Raw genomic sequence first — 24,891 nt, forward strand, 5'->3', positions numbered from 1 at the left:
GTCCCTGGAGCTGGTGACAGTTCCTTGGAGCTGGTCCCTGTGGTGGTGACACATCCTTGAAGCTGGTGGCCATGGTGGTGAGGTGTCCCCAGAGCTGGTGTCCCTGGCTGTGGTGGCCACAGCGAGGTGTCCCCGGAGCTGGTGCCCCAGCAGCAATGGGTCACTCGTGTCCCCCCACCCCAAGACCTGCTGGTCCCCAGGGGGGTCCCCAGCTCAGGCCATCGCCCCCCCGCCTCGCCGCAGGACCGGGAGCTGCCGCCTTCACCCCGCGACACTGCTGACCCCGCGGGGGTCCCTCCCCTGGGGACAACCCACCCGCTGGCGGGGTGACCCACAGCTTCACCGGGCCACCGGCATCGTCCCCAGCGGGACCAGCAGCAGGTCCCTGAGTGGCCACCCGCCCCTCGCTCACCCGCGTCCACCTTTATCGTTCATTTTTTTACCTTCCACAACAAACACAAAAAACCCCAGATTTTTATTAATATTTTTTTTTGTTCTGTTTTATTCTTCCTTTTTTTGTGTGGTTGTTTTTTTTTTTTTTTTTGGAAACGGGCGCCGGTTTTGGGGGGGTTTCACTCCTTTTCGACACCGCGAACGCTCCGGGCGAGGCCGCGGTTTCCCCCCCTCCCCGGCTTCTCCGTGAACCACAATGCAAGACAGCGGGGGGGGGTGGGAAGGGCTTTTTTTTTGTTGTTGTTATTTTCTCTTCTTTTCTCTTTTTTTTTTTTCCTTTTTTTTTCTCCTTTTTTAACAAGGTACGAACTAGCTCTAGGGCCGCGTGGCCTGGATTTCCACCGAGGAAAATAAAAAAAAGCCCCAAAACGAGGGGGGGGGAAGGGGAGGGGGTGTTAAGTGTATAAGAGGCGTATTTACACGGTATTAACATGCTGACAAAAAAGATTACAATATTGAGTATCGTACAACATCGAGGGGGGAAACGAGGAATGGGGGGGGGGAATAAAAAATAACGGGGGGGGGGATTAAAAATTAATAAACAGAAGGTAAATAAAACACCCTGGCGAAAAGAAAAAAAAAAAAAAAACAACAAAACAAACCCAAAATAAACGATGAGTTAAGGCTTAAAAAGTGTATAAAAAAATAACACAGTTAATATCCAAAAACGGAACCAAAGAGTACAGAATATAGATGAGTTTTTTTGTCGCGGCTCGGCGGGGGGGCCGCGCCCCCCGGCTCTATACACGGGTTTATGTACAGGCGCCCGGGGCCGGCGGGCACAAGGCAAAGCGATTTACCCCCCCCCTGCCCCCCAAAAGACAGATTTTGGGGATCCTCGGAATGGGGGGGGGGGGTTCGGATCCAGCCCCGGAGGGAGGCGGCTCTGCCCGCCGGCTTCTCCCTCAAAAGGGACCCAAAAAAAACCAAAAAAACCAACCCCCCCCAAAAAATGTTTAAAAATAAACCCCAAACGTCCCCGGGGAGGTGGCGGCTGCCGCGGGCCCCGGCCCGAGTCCCGTCTGCTCCCGCCGGAGAGTCCGTGGGGGGGGGGAGGCGGCGGCGGGACCCCCCCAGCTTCAGTTTTTTCCATCCACGGTTCGTTTTGGGTCTTATTTCTGTTTTTTAGCAGCACCAAGTTCTTGGCCAATAAATATATATATATATTTGTATCCAAAAAATGAGAGGAGAGGGGGGAGGGGCTCACGGGAGGAGGAGAAGCCCCTCCCCTCCCCGCCCTCCCCCCCCAAAATAAACCAAACCGCAGATTCAAAGTGCTCTGAAACCGTCTTTGGATGTCACCAAACCCGCGGGGACCCGGAGCAGGGCGGGGGGGACACGGCCCCGGGCACGTCCCACCGGGCTCCCGGCCAGGGCTGGGGTGCTGCGGGTGAGTTTGCTTCCTCTTCCTCCTCCTCCTGCGTGTGGGGGTGTCCTGTCTCCCCTCTTCCCCGATGCCGAAGGCGTCCCCGGTTAGATGAGGGAGATCCGTACGGGAATGCCGGGTGACTCCGTCCTCTGCGGCGAGTGCTGGCTGACGAGGTGCTCCACCACGGTGTGTTTGGACATGTGCTTCATCAAATAGGTCTCCTGCGGGGGGAGAGGGAGAAGGTGAGCGCTAGATCTGGGTGGGGTGGGGGGGTTTTGGGGGTGGTGGGTGTCCCGGTGCCCCCCGGCTCACCGAGGTATAGGCGCGGCCGCACATGCTGCAGCAGTAGGCCTTGGCGTGCTTGATGGCGTGAGCCGAGAGGTGGATCTGCAGCGAGGCCGAGTCCGTGTACGCCCGGTAGCAGTTGGGGCACTTGTAGGGCTTGTCCTTGTTGTGCTGTCGCTGGTGAGACTGCGAAATTGGGGGGGGGGGGTTACAGCAGCCACCCCGCTCCGTCCCCGCCCCACCCCAGGGGGGGTTCGGGGCTCCTCTCCCCCCGCCCGGCGCTCCCACCGCCGCCCCGGGCGCTGACCTGGAGGTTGGAGAGTTGCGTGAAGGCCTTTTCGCAGCCGGGGTGCGGGCACTTGTAGGGTCTGTCGCCGGTGTGGATTCTGGGGAAGGGGGGGGACGTCAGGTCGCCGTGCCCTCTCCCCCACGCCGGCGCCCCCGGGGACCAGCTGCCCCCACGCCACGTGGAGGGGTGACAGCAGGGACGGGGACCGCGGTGGCCCCAGCGATGTCGGTGCCTCGCTGAGTGAGGGGGGCGAAGCGCCCAGCGGGGCACGGTGGGGGAGAGCCAAGAGGGGGGCTCAGCTCTGGGCTGGGCAAGAGGGCTGGAGGTGATGAGTGTGGTGGGGATGATGAAGGTGGGGGGGATGATGAGCTTGGGGGGATGATGAAGGTGGTAGGGATGATGAAGGCAGTGGGAACGATGAGCACAGCGGAGACGGATGAACGTGGTGGGGACAATGAAAGCAGTGGAGATAATGAGCATGGTGGGGATGATGAAGGTGGTGGGGATGATGAGCTTGGGGGGATGATGAAGGTGGTGGGGATGATGAGCTTGGGGGGATGATGAAGGTGGTAGGGATGATGAAGGCAGTGGGAACGATGAGCACAGCGGAGATGGATGAATGTGGTGGGGACAATGAAGGCAGTGGAGATAATGAGCATGGTGGGGATGATGAAGGTGGTGGAGATGATGAGCATGGTGGGGATGATGAAGGTGGTGGAGTTGATGAGCATGGTGGGGATGATGAAGGTGGTGGAGATGATGAGCATGGTGGGGATGATGAAGGTGGTGGAGATGATGAGCATGGTGGGGATGATGAAGGCAGTGGGGACATATGAGCATAGCGGGGATGAAGGTGATAGGGACGATGAGCGCAGTAGAGATGGATGAACATGGTGGGGACAATGAAGGTGGTGGAGATGATGAGCGTGGTGGGGATGATGAAGACGGTGGAAAATCATGAATCTGGTGGGGTCAATGAAGGCAGTGGAGACTACAAAGGCAGTGGGGACGGTAAGTGTGGTGGGGATAGATAAGCACGGTGGGGATGGAGGAGCGTGGTGGGGACAATGAGCACGGTGGAGATGGACAAGTGTGGTGGGGACAATGAAGGTGCTGGAGATGATGAGCCTGGTGGTGATGATGATGAAGGCAGTGGGGATGATAAGTGTGGTGGGGACGGATGAGCGTGGTGGGGATGAAGAAGGTGGTAGGGATGATGAGCGTGGTGGGGACGATGATGGTGGTGGAGATGATGAGCATGGTGGGGATGATGAAGGCAGTGGGGACAGATTTGCGTGGTGGGGACGGATGAGCACGGTAGGGATGAAGAAAGCAGTGGGGATGATGAGCGTGGTGGGATGAAGGAGGTGGTGGGGATGAGCGTGGTGAGGACAATGAGCATGGCACGAGAGATGCTGGGCGCACGCCCCACCATCCCCCAAGGGAAGATGGGGCTGAAGGGCCCCCCCCAGCCTCCCGGGACCCTCCCCAGCCCCACGGGGACGCCGTGCCCTCACCTGGTGTGCTGCTGGAGGTGGGACAGCTGGCGGAAGGACTTCTCGCAGTAGGAGCAGTGGTAGGGTTTGACACCCAGGTGGATGCGCAGGTGCTGGGCCAGGTAGGAGGCGTTGGCGAAGGATTTGGAGCAATGGGGGCACTTGTGGGGCTTGGCCTCTGTGTGCGACTTGGAGTGGATCTGCATCTCCGACTTGGTGAAGAACGTCAAGGGGCAGACCTTACACCTGGAGGGGTGGGGGGAGAACCCCACAGGGACCGGGCTGGGGTGCAGGGGGGGCACCCCGCCATCACCCCGGCCCCCCGAGCGGGTGGGTAGGTGCCTACCTGTACGTCTTCCCCTCTTTGGCGGTTTCCCCCGAGGCCAGGATGGGATAGGGCACCACCAGGACCGGCGGTCCCGAGGGATTTTCCGCCTTGATCTTCTTACGGCCTCGTTCCGCCTTGGGTGCCCCCAGCAAGCCGTGGCCCTGGATTGTCTTTATGGAGTCGAGGAGGGGGGGGCTGGTGATTCCTGAGATTAGGGTGGGCGAGGAGGCGATGAGGCGGCTCTGGCTGGTGGAGGTGGGAGTCGATGGGGTGGTGGTCCCCGTCCCCGTGCTGGATTCGGAGGTGCTGACCGCCGGCGCGCGGGAAGCCAGCCCCAACCCTGGTGGGCAAAGAAAGCGGGGGGAGGGTTGGGTGTTGGGGGAGGGGTCCACCCTCCCCTCTTCTCTCACGGCAGCGTGCCAAATTGGGGGGATCCCTCCCCAAAATCTCCAAGGCGCTGCTGGGAGCCGCTAACCCCCGCCGTGGCGGTACCTGTGACGGTGCTGGTGGCCGGTCGGGCGTGCAGGGCCACGTCGGGCTGGGGGACGGCTTGAGGGTGGAGACCCGGGACCTGCTGCAGTTTGGGGAGGGACATGATGGACTGGCTGCTTTCGGCGGGCGAGGGGGGCACCAGGAGGGGCTGCTGGGAGGCCACGGAGGTGGGGGGCAAGTGAGGGGGTCGGATCTTCTCCGCCATCAACTGCTCCTTGATTTTGTTGATCAGGACCAGGTTGTCCAGCTGGTGGGGAGGGGGGGGAAGAAGGCAGAGAGGTGGGTCAGGGGTGGAGGAGCCGGCACCCCCGGGACCCCCAGCCTCCCCCCTGGGCGTCCCCCACGTCCGTCTGTCCTCCCTCCTCCCCAAAATCCCACTTTTTTGGGGGGTGTCCTACCTGGCTGGGCATGGTGGGGGGGGGCGGCCAGAAGTAGGGGTTGTTGAAGCGAGGCTCCGCCATCCTGCGGGGAGAGAGGGGGGTGGGTTACGGGGTGGCACCAGCCGCCGCACGGACCCCCCCGCTTCCGCCACGAGCCCCACCGACACCACCCACACCCACCCACCCCCACCCCCCAAAAAAAAAGCAACACCCAGGCTCTAAAGGAGGGCAGGGAGCAGGCAGGGAGCAGGCAGGGCCAGGGAACCTCCCAGCTGGAAATTCCAGCAGGAGCGGGGTAACGCCGAGGACCTCAAAGACCCCGAAATGCCAGCGAGCGCACGAGGACGCAGGACGCAATTTGGCAAGGGGAGCAGTGGTGAAATTTGAGGAAAAAACCCCAAATCTCCCAAGCCCCGGAGGTATCCATGCTGCTCCTCCGCTATCTCCAGGAGGGATTACGGAGGCCAACGGGATGCTGCCGCGGGAGCGAGGGCGAACATGACGGCGGCACGTTGAACCCAAAGCCAACCCCTGCTGAACACCCCCCCTCTCCCCCCCCGCCCCCCCAAAAAAAAAGCCACCCCCAATGCCAAGCGAAGCGACCTGCGACGTCCGCGAGCGGCTCGGCAGGAACACCCGGCTGCAGCGGGGCCGGGAGATTTATAGAGACGCTTAAACACATTGGGAAAATTAATTCTAAATCCATCTTCGGGTAATAGAAAACATCTGAAAGGGGGACGGCGAGAAAATGACATCGGCATAACGGCCCGGCGTAAACGGGCATCACCGCGCCAGCAAACCTCATTACGGGTGTGTTTAAAGGTAAAGTGTATAAGGGACCCCACTGGAATGTATAGAAGAGGTCCCCAAAGAGCTCCATCTGTAATATAAACCAGGCCACGGCCGGGATCCCAGGAGAAACTAGACCGGTGCCTCCAAAAGCGTGTTCCCAAAAGCCTTAGGGGTGGCGGGATTCGGGAGCAAGGTGCCTACGGCAGAGCACCAGCAGCTGGGGAAACTGAGGCACGGAGAGCCCCGCATCACGGCTGCGCAGATTCGGACGCGATTTGCCGGACAGGCAGCCTCCTCTGAACGGCGCCGGTGCCGCCGCCGTCTGGGAGCACCCCTGCTCCCACAAAAAAAGCAGCCTGGGGCTGGGATGGGGCGATGAGCCTTCCTCATCCTCATCACACTCGCTCGCTACCCCTCGGTTTAAATCACAGCCCGAGCTCTCCGTAGGCGGGTGGGGAGCACCCAGCAAAAGGGGGTCCTGGTCCCACCAGGGACTTAGCACCCATACGGCCACCCCAGCCTGAAAAAGAGCCGTGGGTTGGACCCTTCCAGGCTCATTTTTTGGGGGGAAACTGAGGCAGGGAGGAGGGGACCACCCGACCCTCGCGATACGGAGCAGCGTGGCGCAGGACAAGGCGCATTTTGGGGCAATTCAGACCTATGCGCTGACGGCTGAAGGCAGCGCCAAGGAACAGGAGCCATTTCGTGTGGCAGACCCCAACGCTGCGTCCAGGCCAGGAGACCGCCCGGACACCGAGCATCCCGACCGGCTTCGGAAATTCCTCTTCCCTGCCTCGAACCGCCTCGTGTCACCTCCCAACTGCCCATGCACCAAATTTAGGCTTTTTCAAGGGAAAGCAGATCCGGATCCTCGCAATATCCCCAGGCATGATTGTTTTTCCCCTGTTTTCTCTCCGTCTGCAGTATTTACCCCCCTCTCCGCAGCGTGGACAGGCAAAAGGCAGAGCCGGGAGTCCCGCTCTGCACCACGCCTGGGCGCACAGAAAGGGAAATTGCTGGGGCTATTAAATGTGCTTTCCCATACGCGTACACGCCCGCCACCGGCTATTTTATATAGATTATATATGTACCCGCACGCCACCCACGTTGTGCATTTACCCACCGGCTACGTATATCTATATAAGATCGCTCGCGATGATGAGAATGGGATGGGGGACTCCGGGATGACGGCACGAGGGGCCGGCGCATTGGGAGTCGGGGCCGAAAGAGGAGCTCGCGGCAGGGAAAACCCCTCGTGATGGAGACAGGCAGGAAAGCGGGCAGCGGGCAGGCAGAGGAGTGCAGGCAGGAGGGCTCCGGGTCTCCCCCAACGCGGCCAAGCACCCCGGCACGAACCCCACCGCCCCGGCTCGGCCGGCAGCAGCCCCGCGGCGTGGGAAAACAGGAAGCCGGAGCTATGATTAGAAAAGGGTTTTTTGGAGCTGCTCCCCCGTCACAGCAGGTGCCCTGCGACCTCCGTCCTTCCCGTCTGTCTGTCCATCCGTCCGTCCGTCCTTCTCCCTGTCCCGACAGCGTGCCGGGCTCCGCCGGAGCCATCGGTGGCACCAAGAAGGATTGAAACCGCCAGCGCAGCTCCCAAACCATCGCCGGGACGCAGCACAAACCGCTACAAACCCAGGACCCTTCGTGCAAAGCTGGAGGGGGGGTTGGCAAAGGCACGAAACACATTTTGGAGAGGAAAGTGCAAATATTGCGTGTATCCCCCGCCCCAACCTCCAACCCGAGGAGGTCTTATTAAATTAATTATAAATTATTTGCAAAACCACCGCGCTTGGAGCTTGACGAACCTGCCAGGAATAAAGAGGAAAGAAATGGTCGGCGTGCCAAAAAAAAAAACCAACCCTGTTCCTGTCCCGATTTAATGTTATAAATCGTGCGGTATTTCATCGGGAGCGGAGGGAGCGGCTTCCCCCTCTCCCAGGGCTGGGATGGCTGGGGGAGGGAGCGGGAGGGGATATAAAGCAGATGGAAAAAAAAAAAAAATATATATATATAAACTCCCTTTTTCTCAGCTAACTATGAAAAATGGAAGCTGACATGCAGCAAAGGAAAAAAAAAAAAAAGAAGAAAATCTATTAAAATGGAAATTATGAAGGGTGGGGAATGCTGCAGCGCGTCTCCCCCCTGCTCTGCGGGACCCGGCTGTGCGGGGTAGGGGGGCGAGGGAGGCGTGTTAGGGCTCTCTGTGCCCCCCAATTTTTGGCTGGGCAGGGGAAAACCCCCCCGGGTAATGGCTCTCAGGCGGCACAGGGTCCTGCGGTCCAAAGCGCAGAGTGGGAGAGCCCCGGGCATCCTCCACAGGCACTGGATTTGGCCAACTCTTGCCGAGGGGACGCCAAAGGTTGTCCCAGGGGACATGGGTGGGTGCAAAAAGCATCGTGGCCACCCGAGTGGGCACAGCCGGAGGAGAGGAATGTCGGAAGAGCAAGCAGGAAGACGTATAGAGCCCTAAAAACAGGGGCCGAACCCCGAATTCCCGCAGAACGGCGCGGTACCCGGCACTGCCGCTCAACCGGGCGAAGTGGGGGAAGCGGCAGCGTCTCGGGCGACCCTAAAAAGACACAAAAATCATCGCCTCCGCACTCACGGGGAAGGAAGAGAGCGTGAGAAGCCGGCAAGCCGGGGTGAGGGGAGATGCCGAGGGGGGAAAGGGGGTGCGGCGGCGGCGGCAGCGAGGGGTCGGCGGTGGCGAGATATGGTCGGACGCCGGTGTTTTGGTACTCACAGGCTGGCCTCAGAAGCCAGGTGGCCGCAGCTGCCTGGGGAGACGTGTCGATGAGGCTCCAGATTGATGGGAGGTAGATGATGGCACGGGTGGGCACGAGCTCACTAGAGCCTTCCAACTTCCTACCCAACTGCCGCTAAGTCAAGCTACAGTTCTCTAGGGAACGCCTCTACCTTGGCAGCCCTCTCTGTCTCGCCTTCGCTGAAATAAAAAGAAACAAGAGATTTCTTTTCACGGCACCGCCGAGAGAAAGGGGGCAGCTCCCGGGTACCGGCAACCCTGAGGACGGCAAGCGATCACCGACCCGGTACAGCCGGTAAACGGGGGGGTTGGGAGGCGAGGGGAGGGATTTGGGGTGACCGGAGTGGAGGTTGGAGTGCCTAAACGTGCCCTCGACCGAGCGAGAAGCTGAGCCCTCGGTGTCCCCAACCGCAGCATTCTGTCCCCGAGGGTCCCGGCGAGAGCGTGGGGGCAGAGATCCCCCCCACCACGCCAAGCGGCGAGCGCAGGAAAGCCGACGGCGGCCCGAGACGGCACGGCGGGCGAGAGCCAAGCAGGGTGAGGTCCCCTGCGTGTCCACCTCCCCGAATCCCAGCACGCCCTCACCACCATGGGACAGACAGGGGACGGTGACACCGGCATAGCCGTGTCCCCGCCACCTCCCGTGGCTGGGCGAGGGCAGAACCCAGCTCTGCCCTCCACCGTGCCTCAGTTTCTCCCAAAAACACAAGGCCATGGCCCCTCGCCCCCCGTAAGGACAGGCTTCCCGCCGCATGCAAGCGGGGTTTGCCCGGAGCAGGAGGATTTTCCGAGGGAAAGCGAGTGCTCCTCCGCAAAAAACCCATCCCAGAGCCACTGGGGTGGGAAGCAGCATCCGGCACCATCCCGCTTCCATCCTTGGGGAACCCGCATTCCTCCCTGCCTGGATTGTCCTCATCCGGGAGGGATTTACCCCAAAGCAGAGGTGGCAGAAGGCAGGCGAGGCCGGGGAAGCAAGAAACGACGGGCGAGACCCGAAATCCCCATCGCTCGGGGAGGGGGGGCAGACCGCGCGCCAGAAGAATTCACCCAAGATGGAACCAATTAAACCCCACGTTTCCGCCCCCCGAAGGGCCGTTAACTGGTGTTTCTCCTTCAGATTTTCAGTAAAACCAAGCCAAAATGAGCCCCAGCGTAAAGTCCACCCTGGTATGGGGGTCCCTGCGTGGGAAAGGGGGTGCACGGGCACAGGGATGAGGAGCCAAGCACGGTGGGAAGCAAAAGGGAAGGCAAAGCCACGCTGGGGACCATCGCGGTGTGTCCCCCACCCTGGGGATGAAGGAGGGGGGAACTGGGGAGGCGAGGCTCCCAAAAGATGGGGGGCCGAGGCGGCGCAACCCCAAATCCTCGGGGTCGAAACGCCGTCCGTCTGTCCCGTCACCAATGGGACCCACCGAAGGGGACGTGGGGACAGCCCACAGGGAAACCTGGCGCCCGTGGGGTGACGCTCGTGCCAAACACGGGGCCTGTGTCCCCCCCAAAACACACTGTTCCCCAGCGCTGGGGGGTTACCTGCTCCCCCAGACCTCCAAATACACCCACCCCCCTAAAAGATAACCAGCCGGGCACCTACAAGATAAAGCCAGCACCCGCAAACCAGCCAGCTCGGGGGGCAGCCGGTCCCCCCACGACAGCAAGGGGGGGTCTGGAGAGCACCCATGGGTGACGCCGCGCACCAACGGGACCACCGCAGCGGGGCGGCGGGTGGGGAAACCGAGGCACGGGCGGCTTAGCAGGGGTTCGCCCCGAGGAGGTAGCGAGCGCGCACCGAATCCAACATGCACTTGTCGTGACATCGCACCCGCCGACCGAAAATCCACATTTTTTTAAGGGAAAAAAAATAATGGGGGGGGGAGAGAAAGATTATTTTACGCGTACAAATACATGTATCTTAAAACGGAAATTTCAAGCGGTCACACTTACGCCGTGAGTGGGGTCCCCTCCGCCGCCGAATCCGGTCCCCTCCCCACAGGGGGGGCAGGCAGGTGGCCCCCCGCGCCCCCCAAAATCCCCTGGGAAGGGCCAAAATCTGCCCCCACTTATATATAAATATATATATATGCACATGATAATACATATATTATTATGCACATATATATATTATTTTTATATGCTTATGAATTATTACGTGCGTACACATTATTAAGCGCATCCACATTATTTTACAATGTGAAAAGAAATACATATATATATATATATATATATATATATATATATATATATATATATATAGCGTTTTTTTCCTCTGGTCCCCTCAATAAAGCCGGCATGCCCACCTCTGCGAGTACTGGCGTTGCTTCCCCTTATCCGCGTCCATCTCCAGCTCTAGCTGAGACCGGGTGCTGCACGCGGGGCGTTTTTCTACGGGGGGACAAGGAGGACAACTTCACACACCCCGAACCCACCGCCAGCCCCCGGCACGCGAGATCCCAGAGCGGAGGAACAAAAGCGAAGCGGCTCCGACCTACCCGACCCGTGGGAACGTGAGGTTTTTCCTGAAAATAGAGAGAACAACAACAAAAAAAAAAAAAAAAAAAAGCAATGTTTTTTTTTTTAAACCCGGTTTACCCCCAAGCTGCCTGCGAAGCCAAGGGATGGGGAGCTGGCTGGAAAATCGGGGTTGAAATCCATCCCCTCGCCCCGGACCCTCCGCCTCTCGGCAAATTGCACGCCGGGAGGGACCGAAAACTTTTCTACCTCTCTGCTAAAATATCACTTTATAATCTCAAAAGGCCTCGGGCTCGAAGCCGCTATCACCCGCTCCATCCTCCCCGGATTAAAAAACCCGGCTGATGTCCAAAGGACCGCGGGGCTGGGGGGGAAAAAAAAAACAAACAAGGAGCATCCTCCGACCTTGCAGGGTATTTGCTGGAGAAAAAGAAATAAAATCAGCAAATTAATCATTCCCGGGTTAAAACGCATCTTCGTCCGGCTTCGCCGTGGCCACGCCGGCTCTAAGCTCCCCCCCGGGCCCCCGACGTGGCCAGGAGATTATGGATGTATAAATAGTATATGGCTAAATATACGTCCAGGCAGACAGACAGACCTCTCTAAGCACCGCCACAGAAATTTGGGTCCCTCGCTAAGGCTGCCGCATTCCTGCCAAAGCGCGATGCAAAAATATTCCCCCGTTAGACCTTCCAGCCAGCGAGACCACTTTCTAGACAAAACCGGTTAATGCGGAAAGAGAGGAAAGGAAGAAAAAAGGGGGGAGAAAAAAAAAAGGAATAAAAATAATAATAATAATAATAATAACCAGCCCCCCGCGCTTCTTCCGCCACCCCCTGTGTAAGAAAAAAGCCATGAATAAATAAAAAAGCAAACACACCCCCCCCCAAACATGCAACATCCACAAAAATAGGTACGTTCAGCTGCAATTAACTTTTCCATTAGACCATCCAGAGCGAGAGAAAAAGAGAAAATCCAGCAAAATGGGTATTTTCCTGGATGTCCCCCCCTTTTCCCCCTTCCCCCCCCCCCCTTTTCCTTCTTCTTCCTCCTCGGCGAAGGGGGGGTGCTTGTAAAAATAAAATGATAATAATAATAAAAAAAAGAGGTGGAAAAAGGCGAAGTTTGGCGTTAAGTGAAGTTGAAATCCTCGACCTGGGAGGGGAGATGGGGGGGGGGTGGCCTTTTTTTTTTTTTTTTCCAGACAAAAAGGCCGGGGGATGGGGATGGAGGGGGGGGCTTGGGGGGGGGGGGCTGGCCCGGCCGGGAGCTTCCCCCCCCCTTCATCCGCCGCCTCTCCCACATTCTCAGACGGTTTTATTAAAATTCGCAGACAAAAGGAAAACAAAAATGGCAGCCCCGGCTTATTTTTAAAACGCTAGGACGGGGACGCCATATTCTGCAGATCTGCGAGGAGGGGAAAAAGGGGGGGGTGAGGAAAAAAATGTAAAAAAAAAAAAGAATAAAAAATAATTTAAATTAAAAAAAGCTCAAAACGCAGCGCGGGGGGGGGGGTGGTGTGGGGCCGCCTCCCCCCCCGCTCGTACCCGGGGTGAGGGGGGGGGTTGGGGGGGGGGTTGAGGTGTTGTGGAGGGATGGATGTGGGGGGGGGAAAGGAGGGGGGGAGGAAGGGAAGAGGAGGAAAAAAAAAAGGGGGGGGGGAGGAAAAAAAAAAAGACACTTCCTATACCAACAGCCATGCTGCCCCCGCCGCGTCCCGCCGGCTCCGCCGCACGGAGGAAGATGGGCGCCCCGCGCCGCCCGCCCGCCCCCGCGCCCGCCCCCGCCACCGCCCGCCCAGCCCCGGGACGCGGCGGGCCCGGGCGCCGGCGCCGCCTTCGCCCCCCTCTTTACCCGGTTTGGGGGGGGGGGTGGTTGGGGTTTGGCGGGGGGGGACGGGGGCGCTGGCGGGGTCCTCAGGGACCCCCCAAATCTCCTCAGACCCCCCCAGGTTCCCTCAGCCCTCCCGGGTCTCCTCAGTTTCCCCCAAGTCTCCTCAGTCCCTCCCAGTCTCCTCAGCCCCCCAGGTCCCCTCAGTCTTCTAAGTCCCCCCGCAAATCTCCTCAGCCTCCGGGTCCCCTCAGTCTCCCCCAGGTCCCCTCAGTCTCCTCAGTCCCCCCCAAATCTCCTCAGCCCCCCAGGTCCCCTCAGCCTGCTCCAGGTTCCCTCAGTCCCCCCCAAATCTCCTCAGCCCCCCCAGGTCCCCTCAGTCTCCTCAGTCCCCCCCAAATCTCCTCAGCCCCCCAGGTCCCCTCAGTCTCCTCAGTCCCCCCCAAATCTCCTCAGCCCCCCAGGTCCCCTCAGTCTCCTCAGTCCCCCCCAAATCTCCTCAGCCTCCCCCAGGTCTCCTCAGCCTCCCCCAGATCCCCTCAGTCCCCCCGGAAATCCCCACAGCCCCCAGGCTCCCCTCAGCCTACTCAGGTCCCCTCAGCCATCCTGGTTCTCCTCAGCTCCCCTCAATCCCACGGTTCTCCTCAGCCCCCCCAAAGCTCCTCAGCCGCTCCCCCGGTTCCCCTCAGACCCCCCCAGTTCTCCTCAGCCCTCCCTGGATCCCCTCAGCCTCCTGGTTCCCCTCAGCCCCCCAAATCTCTTCAGCCCTCTCCGCCCTGGTTCCCCTCAGATCCCACAGTTCCCCTCAGACCCCCCCAATTCTCCTCAGCCCCCCCAGGTCTCCTCAGCCCCCTGGATCCCCTCAGCCTCCTGGCCCTCCTCAGCCCCCCTAAATCTCTCCAGCCCCCCCCCAGTTCCCCTCAGCCCCCCCTGGATCCCTTCACTCCCCTCAGACCCCCCCAGTTCTCCTCAGTCCCCCCAGGTCTCCTCAGCCCCCTGGATCCCCTCAGCCTCCTGGCCCTCCTCAGCCCCCCTAAATCTCTCCAGCCCCCCCCCAGTTCCCCTCAGCCCCCCCGGATCCCTTCACTCCCCTCAGACCCCCCCAGTTCTCCTCAGCCCCCCCAGGTCTCCTCAGCCCCCCTGGATCCCCTCAGCCTCCTTGTTCTTCTCAGTGCCCCCCAAACCTCTTCAGCCCAGTTCCCCTCAGCCCCCCTGGATCCCTCAGGCCCCCAGGTCCCCTCAGCCCCCCCAAATCTCTTCAGCCCCCCTTGGGGTGTCACCCCTTGCCTTCCCCTCCCCCAGCCCCTTTGTGGGTCTGCGCAGCTCCCTCAGAGACACTGCCCCCTCCCTCAGCCCCCTGAGGGTCCCCCCCATTTCCCTGGGGGCTCCCCATCCCCTCTCAGGGTCTCACCCACATCTCGGGGTCTCCCCATCCCCTCTGTGGGTCTCTTCAGACCCCTGGGGTCTCCCCAAACCCCCCCAGCTTTGGCAGCCCCTTGGGCCTCCCCATTTGCTTTCTCCTCCCCACGTCCCTTTCGGGGAGCATGCTTTTTTTTAAAATTTAAATTTATTTATCTGTTTTTTCATCATTTTATCCATGTGACCCCCCCCATCTCAGCCCCGTGCCCCAAATCAGCAGATACAGCCCACAGGGGAAGGAAAAGGGGGGACAAAACCCACCCGGTTCCTCTTCTTCTTCTTCCCCAAGGTCCAGGGGATGACAGTGCTTCTGGGTTTCCAAATCAAAAATAATAAAAAAAAATCCAAACTGGGGATTTTTTTCACACTTTCCCAAAACGCTGCATCACGGAGTGTGATGGAGAGGAGAGGGATGCCCCGAACGGGTGGAACCAGAATTAGCAAACCCCAACGATGCCTCCAAGACATGGAGAGTGGGGAAGGACCAGGCATGGGATGGGATGGGATGGGATGGGATGGGATGGGATGGGATGGGATGGGATGGGATGGGATGGGATGGGATGGGATGAGCTTCCAAGGGGTCTCCACTGAGGTGTGGGCATCCATCTCCAACTGCCCTGGACACCTCATGGTTTGGGATGAACTTCCAAGAGGTCTCCACCGAGGTGTGGGATTCATCTGCAACTGCCCTGGGCGAGTGGAGGGGCATGAAGATCCTGGGGAAGATCCTGGCCAAGGTGATGGTGCTGGGGCAGAGGCGCTGTCACCCCCCTGGTGCCCTCTTGGGTCTGGCCATGTCCTCTACCCTCATCCCCACTGATTCTTTAGCACCACCAGCCAGCTGGCCTGGGATCCCCCCATCACCCAACATCTCCCCATCTTGGAACATCCCCAGATCCATTAATTATCCATGACTCAACCAAGAACCTGAGCCAGCAGCTCGAAAACTCCCCTTTTATCTGATTTTCAGATGTTGACACCTAGCAGTTGCCGCTCAAAGCTGGTGTCACCCCAAAACAGGACACCAGGAAGGGACTGGAATATCTCAGAGCTTCCCTGATGGCCCTTAAACCACCAGTGTCCATCCCTGATGCCAGCGAGTTCCCCCTCGTTGGGTTTATTTTCATCGGTGCTTTCGCTTCCTCCCGCAGTGCCGGGGCTTTCGGCTGCTGGGAAATTTTTTTTTGCCGTGATTATGAAACCGGTGGTTTTAAACCTCTGCACCATTTTAGGTGATTCTTGACTTCTGGGGGGGTTGTCCAAGCCCAAATCTGCGGTGGGAGGACATGGTGTGGGTCACCCCTGAGCTTGGGGTGTCCTTCAAGGGTTGGTGAACATCTCCTGGGACTGTCCTTGTTGAGACTGGCTGAGATAAGCAACGCTCCAGGCTTTTTTTCCGACCCTACGTTGGGTGGATTTAATCTTGGGTGTGGGAAAGGGGCCCCTTTCCTGGGGAGGTGGTTGGTATGCAGGGATAAAAAAAAAAAAATAATAATAATAAAACCGTGCCCATCTCCATCCTGGGTTGCAAAATGGAGGAAATAAGCACTCGCCTTCCGAAAAAATATGGTTCCAAGGCTGGTTTTGCCCCCGGGATAGATCCGACCGCGATTAAAAGGAGGGGAAAGCAGGAGCAGAGGTAAATCACCACCGCAAATCACCGCCGCGGGGATTTCGGCAAAGCTGCGGGGCCACTACACCTGTGCCCGAGAAAAGCTCCGGGAATGGCGGTTCCTTCCGATTTCTGCATCACCGTGAAGCCGGATCCATCCGGCACAGCGCCGGCGCTGTGTAAAACCCCTCCGGTTGACTCGGTGGAGAAAGGGAGATGTTTATGGAGGTCAACCTGGGGTGTCCTGGTGGGAAAACGTGGTCCCCAAGGGGCGACACCGGGCTCCCGGCCAGCTTTTTTGCTGTCCCCAAAGCCTTTGTCCCCCATCTTCAGGACAGCGGGAAGGAAATCCTTTGGGAAATGCCTCTCCGAAACTCCTCCATCCCGACTGCCTGCTCGTTTCCTTCACAAGAAATCCCTCGTTTTCCATAAAAAGCTGACGAAAGCATCCGCCGCCTGCCCCGGAGAGGTTCCCCTCCGATGGGGTGGGCACGCCGGACGTTGGCGATGCCGGCATTCCCAGTGCTGCTTGGGGGCGGACGGATGAAAATCCTTATTCCCGGTTTCTTGGGGTTAGCGAACCCATAAAGTGGGTTTTTCACCCCAAATTCACAGCGATCGGGGAGGTTGGGCGCCGAGGTCCTCGCCGATGCTGGCATGAAAGCCGATGGAGGTTTTGGGGTGTTGGTGCGGGGGAAGAAAAAAGAAGGTGCATGAGTTTCCCTTCTCCCTGCAAATGGGAGGGCCTTTTGGTTCTAATTAGGTAATGAGTTAATTAGGATTAATTAGTTAATGTTTGCAAAGCACTTAGGAGATGAAAAGCGTCAGCGTGGGGTGGCTTTGTACATCCTGGTGCTCTCCGTGGAGGGGTGCGGGGGCTAAAATCCTCTCCCCGCAACGCCCTTAGGAGGGGACTCCTTAAACCAAGCCTAGCCAGGCCGGGCTTAAAACCCAGCAAGACAATGGGCTGCAGTAACAGGAGGTCTCAAATGGTGAGGGATGCTCCCGGCGCTCCGTCTTGGCTGCGGCGAGGGGAAAAGCTGTGCCGGGATGGAAGCACGCATGCCGAGAGCCAAGCGGGCACGTCCCGGCGTGCCCATCCCGCCGGCAGCGCCGTTTCATCCGGCAGCGGGGGGGAAAATTCCAGCACCGCGGCTCAGGGGCCTCCCTTCCCGCCAGCATCCCGCGGGCAGAGCCGGCACACGCGGCACACGTGGGAAGGAGTTGGGTTTTCCCTGCCCGGCGGGTGCATCACCGCGCTTTGCCGGATCGCCCAGACCCTCGCTCTGTCCTGGCATCCTCCGGCACACCGGAGCCGGGGCAGAAAAGGGACTGTGTACCCCCAAAAAAACCAGGAATCAAGGCACAGTGAAGCCCCCCGGCTCACACCGGGGTTACTGGGAGTTAACGAAGCCAATTTACTAATTAACTGGGATTAATTTCCCTGTTTGCCCAAACACACCCGCCCCGCGGTTTCCCTTCATTGCCTAACAAGCCGCCGGGATGAGTGTCGGCAATCCCGGCTGACCGCCACGTGGTCCAGCGGGACGATGCTCTCCGTCGCCCAAATTTCCCGGGTATTTTGGCCACACGCTTGGGATGCAAATTAAATAATAACCTGTTAACGACCTGGAATGGGACTCGCCAGCCCTGAATCTGAGCGGGGCTGGATTTGGGGTGAAAAAAACATTTTTTTTTTCCTCTGGCCAAGCCGGCCCCATCCCCGCTCGCCGGCGCGGCTCTTTGATGATTTAATTTCAGCCGTTCCTCGGTGCCCGGTGGGTCCCGGAGGGGAGACAAGACCTGAATTCCTAATGCAGAAAAACAAACAGAAAAAACCAAACCCATGTGGGTTTATTTTGGGTTTTTTTTTTTTGGCTTTTTCCAAGCTTTTTGGGCCTGTCGGGAAGAGGAACAAAGCGGGTGGTTATTCCCCAAAAGGAAGAGAAAGGATACGGGGGGATACCTGGGTTGTGTTTGGGGGGGAGGATGGAGAAAAAGGGGGGTGCCGGCAATCGGAGCGGGGCGATTCGGTGGCGAAAGCCGAGGCGCTTGTTCCCTTTGGCTCCCGGCCAGGCGTTCACGCCGCCTCCGAAATATGCAGCTTAACCCCCTCCCCGGGGAATTGCGTCGTGTGTCCCCCCCCTCCACCTCCATCTTCCCGGCCCCAGGCCCCCTCGTCCCCTCCCCACCGTCCCCCTCTTGCACCGGGGTTGGGGGGACCCATCCTTTGTCTTGCTTGGTCCTCGAGGGGGGACTGAACGGGTCCCCAGTGTTCCCCAGTGTCTTTGGGGGGGGGAAGCCTCGCCGTGGGGCAGCCGGCACTGGCAAAGCCCACCGGTCCCCATAGGTCCCTATAGGTCCCCATAGGTCCCGCCGTGGCTGAACGTCACGGTGGCACAGGAGGGGACAGTGGAAGCCCATCACCCAAAACTCCTCTCAACATGATTTTTGGCCAAATTGGTAAAATTTGGGGTAAACCTGTGCCAATGTCACCTGTGGTGTCCCCCGTCCCTTGTCCCCACGGGTCCCCTGTGGGGATGACACTGTGGGGTGGCTCTCCCAGGGGGTGGGATGGGGGGACAGACGGACAGACGGAGGGATGGATGGACGGACAGAGGGACAAAGGGATGGATGGAGGGATGGAGGGACGAAGGGCTGGAGGGGTGAATGGAGGGCTGGAGGGCTGGACAGGTGGAAGGATGGACGGACAGAGGGATGGAGGGACGGCAGGATGGACAGAGGGACAGAGGGACGGAAGGACGGACGGACAAATGGATGGATGGAGGGACTAAGGGACGGACGGGGAGACGGCTGGGTGGACGGATAGACGGACGGAGGGACAGAAGAACGGACCAAGGGCCGGGTGGGTGAACGGGTGGCGGCTGGATGGACGGACAGACGGACGGCTGGAGGGGACGGGACACGCGGCTGCGTAGCCGCGGCCCCTTTAAGCGCCCCCCTAAGCGGCGCCGCGGCCCCTTTAAGTGCCCCCCCCTCCCCCCCGCGGGCGGGCGGTGGTGCGCGCCGGTGGGCCGCGCCGCGCGGGGGACAATGGGGCGGGGGCGGCACCACTGTGGCTGCGGGGGGGGGGAGGGTGGAGGGGGCGGGCAGGAAGTGCCGCGCGACCCCGCCCCCTCCTCCTCGCCCACCCCCCGCCCGTCGCGGCGGGGCGCGCTGTGAGGCGGCGGCGGTGGGATCGCTCCCCCCCACCCCCGGCACCGGGCACCGGCACCGGGCACCGGCACCGCCTGCGGCTGGGTGAGGGCAGCGGGCGCCGGCGGCTGGGGGAGGCGGGGGCCGGTCTCGAACCCGGGTGCTTGGTGGGGCGCCGAGCTGGGAGCGGTCTCGAACCGGCGTCCTGCCGAGAGCGGGAACGGGGGGGGCTGTCTCGAACCGGCGTCCCCCCGTTGCAGCCTCTCGGTAGCCTCAATCCCGGCCCCCCCATTGCAGCCCCATTGCAGCCGCTCCCCTGGGTGTCCTCATTGCAACCCCCACCCCCGGGCTCCCCCATATCAGCTTCACCCCCTGTCCCCCTTATTACAGCCCCTCCTTGCTCCCCCAGATCATCTTCACCGCCAGCTCCCCTATTACAGCCCCCTCAGGTCCCTGATATCAGCTTCACCCCCCAGTCCCCCCTCACTGCAAACCCCTCAGCCACCCCATTACTGCCTGGCCCCCCAATTCCCCCCATTGCAACCCCCCATTGCTGCCTGACCCCCAATTCTCCCCATTGCAACCCCCCCATTGCCGCCTGACCCCCCCATTGCAACCCCCCCATTGCTGCCTGACCCCCCCAATTCCCCCCCATTGCAACCCCCCCATCGCTGCCTGACCCCCCAATTCCCCCCCATTGCAACCCCCCCATTGCAGCCTGACCCCCCAATTCCCCGCATTGCACCCCCCCCCATTGCCGCCTGACCCCCCAGATCCCCTCCATTCCATCCCCCCTCCCCAGCCCCCTCATTAGCACCCTCACACCCAGGTCCCCCATTCCACACCCCCCCCCAAGCTCTCCCCCTGCCCCAGGACCCCCCCTTTACCATCTGCCCCCCCCAGCCTCTCCCCCAGCCCCGAGCCATGGCTTGCAGCCTGAAGGACGAGCTGCTCTGCTCCATCTGCCTGAGCATCTACCAGGACCCGGTGAGCTTCGGCTGCGAGCACTACTTCTGCCGCCGGTGCATTACCGAGCACTGGGTACGCCAGGAACCCCAGGGCACCCGCGACTGCCCCGAGTGTCGCCGAACCTTCGCCGAACCCACCCTGGCTCCCAGCCTTAAGCTGGCCAACATCGTGGAGCGGTACAGCGCCTTCCCCTTGGACGCCATCCTGGGCGCCCAACGCAGCCCCTTCCCCTGCAAGGACCACGAGAAGGTCAAGCTCTTCTGCCTCACCGATCGCGCCGTCGTCTGCTTCTTCTGCGACGAACCCGCCGTGCACGAGCAGCACCAGGTCACCAACGTGGACGATGCTTTCGAGGAGCTGCAGGTGAGTCCCTCCCTCTGTCCCTCCCTCCATCCCTTCCTGGCTGTGAAGCATCATCCCTCCAGGATCCCCTTCCCTGAACTGCTCCTTTGAGTTCCTTCGTCCGTCTGTCCCCTCTTGCCTCGGTGTTGGCTCCTGTCCGTCTGTCCCTGCACCCTTTCTGTCCCCATTGGGGTTAGCCCTGTGGCTTCCTCCCGTCCGTCTGTCTGGCCATTAATCAACATGTTCTTGTGCATCTGCCCCCATGGGATTCCCCCTTGCCCATCTGTCTGTCTGTCTGCCCACATTGGGGGTCCTTTGGGACCCCCAAACCAGCCGGCCATGCACCCCCATGGATCTGCTGAGCTGCCCCGCAAGTAGGACCCCCCCAAGCCATTACCCACCCCCCAGCTCTGCCCTGGACAGGACCCCTGTGCCAGCAGGGACCAACTGTGCTCCTACCACCCCCTGCACCCCCCTTTCCCACCACCCCCGTACCCCGTGAGCCAGGTTTTGGCAGGAAAGCTGCCTGCTGGGATCCCTTTTTTCCTCAAATCCCCTATTTTATGGGGTTTTTTTCCTCCCCGTCTTGCAGCGGGAGCTGAAGGAGCAGCTCCAGGGGCTGCAGGAGAGCGAGCGCGGCCACACCGAAGCCCTGCACCTCCTCAAACGACAGCTGGCCGAGACCAAGGTACGAGCGGGGATGCAGCTGTGCCCCCCGACAGCTCCCCAGCCCCGAGCCTCACCAACCTGATTTTGGGACATCCAAAGACCCCAAACCCTAAGTTTCATGGATCTACCCCATTTTTTTTCCTTCCCCAGTACCCCGAAACCTGCCGGCAGGTTGACGCAGCCACTCGTCAGGCTGCTCATCCCTCTTTTATTTCCTTCAAGGCTGCTTTTATTTATCTTTTCAATTAAGTTTTATTTTATATTCATCTCCTCCTTGCTCAGGGGTTTAACTTTCAGCGAGGTTCTGTTTTCTCTCCGTCCCCACCAGTGATGGGGTGGTTTTTTTTTTTGGTTTTCTATAGGGATGCGGGGTCAAATATCCATCCTTGGATGCTTGGAGCATCCGGAATTGTTTGAGTTAACGGGGCTGTAGGGGTTTATTTTGGGAATTATGGATTCATGGAGGGGTCGGGGCAGGTTTGGGGGGTTCTGACACCCACCTGCACCCCAAAAGTCCTCAGCCAAGAGCCTGCGGGTGACTATCGGGGAGGCTTTTGAGCGGCTGCACCGGCTGCTGCGGGAGCGGCAGAAGGCGATGCTGGAGGAGCTGGAGGCGGACACGGCACGGACGCTGACCGACATCGAGCAAAAGATCCAACGCTACAGCCAGCAGCTCCGCAAGGTGCAGGAGGGCAGCCAGATCCTCCAGGAACGCTTGGCCGAAGCCGACAAACACGTCTTTTTAGCCGGCGTCGCTTCCCTTTCCGAGAGGTGGGTGACGCCGGGGTGACGCGGGGGTCCCCCATGTCATCCCCCCTCCTTCTCCATCACCTCTCCTTCGCAGGCTGAAGGGGAAGATCCACGAGACCAACCTGACCTACGAGGACTTTCCCACCTCCAAATACATGGGGCCGTTGCAGTACACCATCTGGAAATCCCTTTTCCAGGATATCCATCCCGGTGAGAGGCGCGGGGATGGGCTGGCTGCGGGGTCGGGGGGGGTTCCCGGTGGTGGGTGGGGATGGGGACATCACCGGCGAGGGATGGGGACATCACCAGCGAGGGATGGGGACGCGTCGGCGAGGAATGGGGACCCACTGGTGACCTCCACACCACGGTGCTTTGCAAACTGGTGGAGCAGAGCCACCTGCGCTGGGTTTGGGGGCCGCGTTGACGCTTGTCCCCCGTGTGTATGCGTGCGTCCCCCCACCCAGTGCCGGCAGCCCTGACGCTGGACCCCGGCACGGCTCATCACCGCCTGATCCTCTCCGACGACTGCACCATCGTGGCGTACGGCAACCTGCACCCCCAACCGCTGCAGGACTCCCCCAAACGCTTCGACGTGGAGGTCTCGGTCTTGGGTTCGGAGGCGTTCGGCGGCGGGGTCCACTACTGGGAGGTGGTGGTCTCCGAGAAAACCCAGTGGATGATCGGTTTGGCCCACGAAGCCGTCACCCGCAAGGGTAGCATCCAAATTCAACCCAGCCGAGGTTTTTATTGCATCGTCATGCACGACGGTAACCAGTACAGCGCCTGCACCGAGCCCTGGACCCGGCTCAATGTCAAGAGCAAGTTGGAGAAGGTGGGGGTCTTCCTGGACTACGACAAGGGGCTTCTCATCTTCTACAACGCCGATGACATGTCCTGGCTCTACACCTTTCGGGAGAGGTTTCCCGGCAAGCTCTGCTCTTATTTTAGCCCCGGGCAGAGTCACGCCAACGGGAAGAACGTCCAACCCCTCCGGATCAACACCGTTCGCATCTAACGGGGGGGATTTGACCCCCGGGGTGCGGCGTGTCCCCCCTCCTCCGGGTGTTTTCCCGCTGTTTGGTGGAGGTTTGGGCTGATCCTGCCCCAGGAACTGCCCCGGGGTGCTGGGCAGGATCCGGCCTTGTCATCCCCCCCTTCTCTCTGTCTGTGCTTCCAGGGGGTCCCGGCGCGGGGCGGGGGGGCCGGGCTGCTGCAATAAAAGGATTTGGAGAGAAGGGGCTGGGTGGTGGAGAACCCCCCGGGCCGGGGGTGACGCAGGGATGGGCCGGGCCCTGGTGCGCCATGGCGTGCCACGCTGTAGGTACTGCACCGTGCCGCGGTGCGCTGCGCCGCGCCGTACTGCACCGTGCTGTACATACTGCACCGTGCCGCGGTGCGCTGCGCCGCGCCGTACTGCACCGTGCTGTACATATTGCACCGTGCCGTACATACTGCACCGTGCCGCGGTGCACTGTGCCGTGCTGTACTGCACCGTGCCGACAGGTGCCATACCGTACATACTGCACCGTGCCGTCATGCACCGTGCCGTGCCATACATGCTGCACCGTGCTGCGGTGCACTGTGCCGTACTGCACCATGCCGTTGTGTGCCGTGCATACTGCACCATGCCGTCATGCACTGTGCCGTGGTGCACTGCACCATGCCATACTGCACCGTGCCGTTGTGTGCCGTGCCGTACATACTGTACCGTGCCGTGGTGCGCCATGTTGTGCCGCACCGTAGGTACTGCACCGTGCTGTGGTGTGGTGGGCCGTGCTGTGCCATACTGCACCATGCTGTGGTGCGCCATGGCGTGCCACACCATAGGTACTGCGCTGTGCCGTGCCGTGGTGCACCGTGCCGCGCCATACTGCATTGTGCCGTCGTGCGCTGTGCCATGCTGTACATACTGTGCCGTGCCATGGTGCGCCGTGGCGTGCCACACGGTAGGTATCACACCATGCCATGGTGTGGTGGGCTGTGCTGTGCCATACAGCACCGTGCCGTGCGCCGTGCCGTGCCGTATGTGCTGCACCGTGCCGTGGTGCGCCGTGCCGTGCCATGCCGTCCATACTGTGCTGTGCCATACGTACTGCACTGTGCCATCGTACACCGTGCTGTGCCACGCCATACGTACTGTACAATGCCGTGGTGCACCGTGCTGTGCTGTATATGCTGCATTGTGCCATGGTGCACCATGGCATGCCATGCCGTATGTACCATATATACTGTGCCATGCTGTGCTGTGCCATATGTACTGCACTGCGCTGCGGTGTGCCATGCCATGCTTTATGTACGGCACTGTGCCATCGTGCACCATGCTGTGCCACACCGTGCATACTGCACCCTCCTGTGGTGCACCGTGGTCTGCCGTGCCATATGTACTGCGCCATACCTTGGTGCACCATACTGTGCCATGTTATATGTACTGCACCGTGCCGTTGTGCGCCGTGCCGTGCCATGCCATATGTACTGCACCGTGCCATGGTGCACTGTGCCATGCCGCACCGTGCTGTGCGATGCTATACATTGTGCACCATGCTGTGCCGTGCTGTACGTACTGCACCGTACCACGGTGGGCCATACTGTGCCATGCTGTGCCATGCCATATGTGCTGTGCCATGCCATACATATAGCGTCGTGCCGTGGTGTACCATGCCATGCTGTGTCACGCTATCACAGCCCGGGGATGCCAGGGTGATGAGGAGGGGTCTGTATAGGGGATGCTGCCTATGTATAGGAGCAGTTCCCATATAGGGGATGCTGCCTATGGGGCCATGCCATGCAGAAGGGCTGGGGAGGTGTATGTATATAGGGGGGACGTGATGTGGAGAGTAGGGCTGTGCTGTAGGGCCCTGCACGTGTGTCAGGCTGTATAGGGGGTGGGCTGTATAGGGAGTGTGATATATATAGCGGTGGGCTATACAGGGGATGTGCTCTATAGGGGTGGGCTGTATAGGGGATGGGCTGTCCAGGGGTAGGGCTATATAGAGGGTGGGCTATACGGGGGTATGATATATAAGGGGT

At 60.2% G+C, this 24,891-nt stretch overlaps 3 protein-coding genes across 6 annotated transcripts in view; 1 reads left to right on the forward strand and 2 right to left on the reverse strand.

Annotated features, from left to right (window-relative positions):
* SLC2A1 (solute carrier family 2 member 1) overlaps window positions 1-24,891 on the reverse strand; it is a 159,163-nt gene that overhangs the window by 67,017 nt on the left and 67,255 nt on the right. The window lies entirely within an intron of this gene.
* ZNF362 (zinc finger protein 362) lies at window positions 571-12,890 on the reverse strand. 4 transcript variants are annotated; one of them, XM_075172020.1, is made up of 10 exons: window positions 12,808-12,890; window positions 10,946-11,030; window positions 8,631-8,831; window positions 5,111-5,174; window positions 4,713-4,959; window positions 4,239-4,560; window positions 3,914-4,138; window positions 2,415-2,493; window positions 2,135-2,293; window positions 571-2,043 (listed from the first exon to the last, which is right to left on the reverse strand). In XM_075172020.1, exons 4-10 carry the CDS (start codon window positions 5,171-5,173, stop codon window positions 1,927-1,929), a joined length of 1,212 nt encoding a protein of 403 aa, XP_075028121.1. In that variant the 5' UTR covers window position 5,174; window positions 8,631-8,831; window positions 10,946-11,030; window positions 12,808-12,890; the 3' UTR covers window positions 571-1,926. The 4 variants fall into 4 exon arrangements, with proteins under 4 accessions (XP_075028121.1, XP_075028119.1, XP_075028122.1 ...); XM_075172018.1 differs by lacking the exon at window positions 8,631-8,831 and adding an exon at window positions 11,138-11,164 and having other exon boundaries at window positions 12,808-12,833; XM_075172021.1 differs by lacking the exon at window positions 8,631-8,831 and having other exon boundaries at window positions 12,808-12,854.
* Window positions 19,091-23,144, forward strand: ERMAP (erythroblast membrane associated protein (Scianna blood group)). The gene is made up of 6 exons (XM_075172017.1): window positions 19,091-19,239; window positions 20,038-20,466; window positions 21,038-21,133; window positions 21,629-21,885; window positions 21,959-22,074; window positions 22,329-23,144. Exons 2-6 carry the CDS (start codon window positions 20,059-20,061, stop codon window positions 22,877-22,879), a joined length of 1,428 nt encoding a protein of 475 aa, XP_075028118.1. The 5' UTR covers window positions 19,091-19,239; window positions 20,038-20,058; the 3' UTR covers window positions 22,880-23,144.

The sequence above is a fragment of the Calonectris borealis genome, chromosome 23, assembly GCF_964195595.1.
Source record: "Calonectris borealis chromosome 23, bCalBor7.hap1.2, whole genome shotgun sequence".
In the NCBI taxonomy this organism is placed as follows: domain Eukaryota; kingdom Metazoa; phylum Chordata; class Aves; order Procellariiformes; family Procellariidae; genus Calonectris; species Calonectris borealis.